The sequence below is a fragment of the Condylura cristata genome, unplaced genomic scaffold, assembly GCF_000260355.1.
Source record: "Condylura cristata isolate star-nosed mole 26May11 unplaced genomic scaffold, ConCri1.0 scaffold00014, whole genome shotgun sequence".
Classification (NCBI taxonomy): Eukaryota; Metazoa; Chordata; class Mammalia; order Eulipotyphla; family Talpidae; genus Condylura; species Condylura cristata.
This window is the reverse complement of record NW_004567115.1, coordinates 53,325,001-53,330,214: the sequence shown is the minus strand read 5'-3', so window position 1 is coordinate 53,330,214 and position 5,214 is coordinate 53,325,001. Positions and strand designations below refer to the sequence as shown.

The 5,214-nt window shown below is 45.7% G+C and overlaps 1 protein-coding gene across 2 annotated transcripts; it reads right to left on the bottom strand.

Moving 5' to 3' along the window:
- Positions 1–444: 444 nt before the first annotated feature.
- On the bottom strand, positions 445–4,765 carry LOC101624861 (zinc finger protein 705A-like). 2 transcript variants are annotated; one of them, XM_012724763.1, is made up of 4 exons: positions 3,926–4,765; positions 3,083–3,175; positions 2,515–2,594; positions 445–2,094 (listed from the first exon to the last, which is right to left on the bottom strand). In XM_012724763.1, the coding sequence occupies exons 1-4, from the start codon at positions 4,068–4,070 to the stop codon at positions 1,444–1,446; spliced, it is 969 nt and encodes a 322-aa protein (XP_012580217.1). In that variant the 5' UTR covers positions 4,071–4,765; the 3' UTR covers positions 445–1,443. The 2 variants fall into 2 exon arrangements, with proteins under 2 accessions (XP_012580217.1, XP_012580218.1); XM_012724764.1 differs by having other exon boundaries at positions 445–2,091.
- Positions 4,766–5,214: the final 449 nt, after the last annotated feature.

The window sequence follows — 5,214 nt, the reverse complement described above, 5'->3', positions numbered from 1 at the left end:
AGCAATTCCTGGAAACAAAGCAGTAGACACCTCCCTCATGAGAACTTTCACTTGCATGGCCGCTGGCAGGTAGGGTGTTTTCTTGCTGGACTTCTCTTTGCAGAGCCGCTTTGGAAGGATAACAGCACTGGCTGGGCGATGACTGGGTGTGCACCTCAGGACTCACCCAGTGAAGATGCTGGCTGCGGTATGGGATAACAAACTCCTGCCCCACTTAGTCCAACTCAGAGGCTTCATGGAAAAAAATTCAAGGAGTGTTCTGTGGGCTCGGAGTGCTGAGCTACCTGCATCTCTGGCCTACAGCAACAGCTCCAACAGAGACGTGTATGGTGCCTCCATAGTGGTGAGCATTAATGCCTTTGGCACTGCCCCGTGACCTTGCAAAACCAGGGCCACAGCACACTTATGAAACCTGGCACTGGGTGCCAGGTTTCTTGGCTCACCAGCAGGCAATGGATGGAGAGTGCTGAAGGAAGAATGAGCAAGGACGAGCTGCGGGGAAGGAGCTGCTGGGAAATACTTAGAGCTCAGCTAAAATGCCACCCACATGCCAAGGAGCGCCGACCCACACAGATGCTCACAGCTGTATAACAAAAGCCAGAACTTCACCAACACACTAGATTTTTTTTTTTCTTAGCAACATGGTTTAATCAAATCTTTACAAATCTATTGAAAACATTTAATTTCTTACAAAATTTGGCATACTCCCAGGATAAATTCAGTCTTCCCAGATCACTTTCTATCTTGGAGATGTCACCCTTTCCCTGTGAAATTATTTCCTCATGATTCTTATTTCTAACATATTTTAAAAGGCTTTTCTAGAGTATTTTTCTCCTAGATGTAGTTATCTGATTCGAACGCTAGCTGAAGTCTTCACTTTGATTTTTGGACTACTGTCACGTTGGTTTGAGAATTTTCTTCACTCACTACACTGGAGTTTGTACAATCTGAATCCTCAGATGTGCCACAGAGTTGCTTTGTGAGTAAAGAGTTTTACTGACTTTTAACAGAATCATGTCTGTATGAATTGTTTGATATTCCTCAAGCACATTCCTCTCTCGCATTCTGTGTCAGCAGTTACTCCTTTACCGAGTTTTCTTGTGCATACCAGGGTTGGTGCTTGGCTGGCTACTAACCACACTGATTACACATGTAGGAGGTCTCGCCTATATAAATCCTCAGGTGTGTTGCAAACTCATGGCTGTTGCTGAAGACAACCTCATTCTCTGTATCTACAGTATGAGTTCTCTCAGTCACACCAACGACTGAAGGTTTTGATGTCATACACAGTCACTTCTACACAAATGTGCATAAGTCAAGTAAGAATGATTATAGGATCTTCTGCATCAATTACAGTATTTCTTCAATGTAAGAGTCTTCTGGGATGTTACACATTAAAGCCATGGTTGAAGTCTCTTAAACATAATGAATGTTCATTATATGTCATCTCAGGTGAGAATATTCACTAAAAGCAAGCACTACTTTCTCTCCATTGTGGATTCCCTCATGTCGTCTAAGGGCAGAACACTGACTGAAGGATTTCCCACATTGATGGCATTCATATGGTTTCTCTCCGGTATGAGTTCTCTCATGTCGTCTAAGAGCAGAACATTTGCTGAAGGTTTTCCCACATAGATGACATCCATATGGTTGTTCTCCAGTGTGCGTTCGTTCATGCTGTCTAAGGTTAGAGGACTGACTGAAGGCTTTCCCACATAGGTGACATTCATACGGTTTCTCTCCAGTGTGAGTCAGACTATGCTTTCTAAGGTCTGAACTTTGAATAAAGGCATTCCCACAGATATGGCATTCATAAGGTTTCTCTCCAGTGTGAGTCATCTCATGCCGTCTCAGACTAGAACAGTTACTGAAGGCTTTCCCACACAGTTGGCACTCACATGCTTTACCTTTACTGTGAATCTGCTTATGCTGATTAGGGTATGGCTGGCCACTGAGGGGTTTCTGGCACTGCCTGCTGACACAGGGGTTCTCTTCCGTGTAAGTTGGTAAGTGTTCACTCAATGTGGAGGTATAAGGGAAATCATCTCCTGTTTCATTACATTCAGCAGGATTCTCTGAAGTGTGAGACCCCTGCTTTTGGGAAGGAGAAAGGTTACTAGTGGTTTCCACATATATTCCTACATTATATATTCAGTGATACTCTTAATGAAAACCTTTCCACTGTTACTTGCATACACGTGTTGCGCTTTCCTCTGCATACACATGTTTGCAGCATTTCAGCTGCAGCTTACAGACTGATTTTGAAGGCCTAAATATGTTTCAAAGACTAGGCATACGAACAATATGCAGCTATCCATTTTTTTAACACTGCAGGTTATAATTTTGACCTGGTTAATATTTTCACTAAACTCAAACTATGTAAAACTTTTTGCTGAGAAAAAAAAAAAAAACTTTTTGCTGAGCTAAAGCTCAACTTAATGCCCGCGAGGATAATAAGTTCATTTATTAACATATTACTGCCAAGTCTTTCATCTGAATGACCATGAAACCTACCATTGCCTTGACTGCAGATGTGTCCTTCCTGCTGATGTGATGTGGGGCTATCACTTGTTCTCGAGGAGTGCTTTCCCTGTCTAAAATGAATATTTAGAACGGCCTTAGGAGAATGAAGACATCGCAAAGCACAAGACCTGTGTATGTTTGACAATTAGCACTTCAAAGAGGCAAAGAATACAAAGATGAAGTTCTCTAGGAAGTAGAAACACATTAAGGTATTGACAGAGATATTCATAGTTGAAATATAAAAAGACTAAAATGGGGATGAGATATTGGGTTGGTAAGGATAGGGAAAGTCTTCCAAGGGACTGGGGAGGATCAGGAGAAGAGTTATTTTGTGAAAATTTAACTTCAATTAATACATGAATGCCCTTTTCCCTAAAGCCAAAGAAATGTAACTAAAAATGCAAGGGCTAACAACACCCAAAGAACTTTTCCCCAGTGTACTTCGCATACTCTTCAGAAAATATCCCTCAAAAAGTCTTCTGCTGATTCTGCTAAGGACATACACAGTTATTAGCCTCCAGTCTGGCTACTGCGGACATACAGAGAGCTCTGTGCTTACCTGCACTCTGGTCTTGGAGAAACCCTCTTCCTTCACCCCACAGGGCTTCTTGCTCCAACTGGAAATTTATATCTGATTTGGAATGCTGATACCCTGTTCATGGGGAAAGTAAGTAAATATTGATAGGCTTTGAGTTCTATGCTTCCACGCATGATGACCAAGGCCAGGACAGGCTTCTTAAAATAAAGAGAACACTGACTTTCAGCCCAGAGAGGAACAACTGGAACAGAGAAAACAATGATGGTCCTCCAACAGACTGAAAGAGGCGAGTCGTATCCAAAACATGGCCACCTCGGATGCTGATGTCAGTGCCCAAGTATACAAAGACAGAAAGCGAAGCCTGCCTCTGCAAAAGCGCTGAGACTGAATGTGTTGATGACTTGAGTAGTGTTTTAAAACAGAAGACAAACAGCTGACAAGCATCAGCTTCAGAAGGAGAATCAAGGTCAGCTTATTTTTCACTAGTCAAGCCTTAGCAGAGTAATTATTTAGAAAACGTTTCGTTTAGTCAGTTTTCTCATTTATTAAAACACATCACTGATTTCTGCTGAATGTTAGACATTAAGTAACAAGACATTAAATAGGGGTCAAATTACATTCTAGCGGGGTGACAACCTATATGTCAGTACAACAAATGACTTTCCTTCATGTCCTTATGAAGTCCCCGAGAGAATCAGCAAAGACCAGTGGGATCTTGGGAAGCTGTTTTAGAGACCTGATGGATGGATGGATGGATGGGTGGGTGGATGGATGGACGGATGGATGGGTGGGTGGGTGGGTGGGTGGGTGACGGATGGATGGCTGCCTTCCTGCCTGCATTCACCGACACTTGTCGACACTTACCCATGGAGACCAGATGACTGATATTTTCCAGCATCACCTCTCTGAACAGCTTTCTCTGCCACATGTCCAGCAGGACCCACTCTTCCTGGGTGAAGGCGACAGCTACATCTTCAAATGTCACTGACTCCTGAAGTATTGTGGACATTCTGGCTATGGAAGAGTCCCCACCAGGATCCAGAGCAGGAGGGAGAGGATGGTGGCACGGAAGGAGTGGGTAGAGGAAGTGGGTGCAGAGAAGAATCAAACCAAGTTTGGTACCACATCAGTCCACTGCTAGCGCTGAGCCTGCATCCACCTTTCAGAAGCATCGCAGAGATGCACAGGTCAGAACTGATAACGATACTAGGAAGGCAAGTTGACGTGTGCACAACCTGCGATTTCTCGTTTTCTGAAGTAAATTAGTAATTGTGACTTCCAGGCATGGGGTTGTAAAAGTTATACTTGGAAGTTCCTAACTCTCCCTATTTAATTTCAAGTAACCACTTTCCATCATCAGGCAAAGGGTCAGTGACCACGAGGTGCTGCTCTTGGGCCACAACTGTGCTTCACATCGCCTCCCTGCATGCGCCTGTTGCCAGGGCCCAGCCACAGCACAGCCTTGGCATTGGGCAAACTACCGCCATGGATTCACGTGGTCTAAGCGCCACTCTATAAACGCAAAATAACCAACACGGTAACTAGGCGTGAATAATATTAATATTCTAGGAGGCCTTCATCTTGAAACATCTGAAAACTACCCAACAGTGTTGGCATTAGATGGATCGCAAAGCACTGAGCGCTTTAATAAGACTTCAAAGCAGCATGCTGAGAGTGCAAGTAAGACAGTGTAAGAAAAGAGAAGGGAAAATGTCCTGGCAGAACTCCAGAACTTCCAAATGCAAAATGAAAGCCTGGGGGGGGCGGGGAGGCGGCAGGTCACGGCAAATATGCACCTGCACCTGCGAGGGTCCTAAAAGCAAATCCAGCCTCCCACGACGTGCGAGCCGCCTGCCAGCGCTCCGAAACAACAAACTAGACTGCAGCCGCCCGAGCAGCGCTGCGGCAGGGCCCGGTGACAGGGCTGGCCGGGAGGGTGACAGGGCTGGCCGGGAGGGTGACAGGGCTGGCCGGGAGCTTGTAGGAGACGGCCAGACCCTACACGCGGCGAAACAAAGACGCCGGCTGTGCCCCAAGAAAACGAGGGGGCTCCCGCAAACGGCCCCTGGCAACAGCGCCGGGGTCCCGCCGCCGCTGGCCAGACCGCCTGGCGCCTCCGCCCTCGGTGGCCACCGCTTGGGCCCGTTTCCCCG

Bases quoted from the DNA above. Each gene is read 5' to 3' on its own strand.
- LOC101624861 (XM_012724763.1), bottom strand. From the start codon at position 4,070: ATGTCCACAATACTTCAGGAGTCAGTGACATTTGAAGATGTAGCTGTC. The intron at 2,595-3,082 runs GTAAGCACAGAG...TATTCATTTTAG, and splicing joins TCTCCAAGACCAGAGTGCAG to ACAGGGAAAGCACTCCTCGA. The intron at 2,095-2,514 runs GTAGGTTTCATG...CCTTCCCAAAAG, and splicing joins CATCTGCAGTCAAGGCAATG to CAGGGGTCTCACACTTCAGA.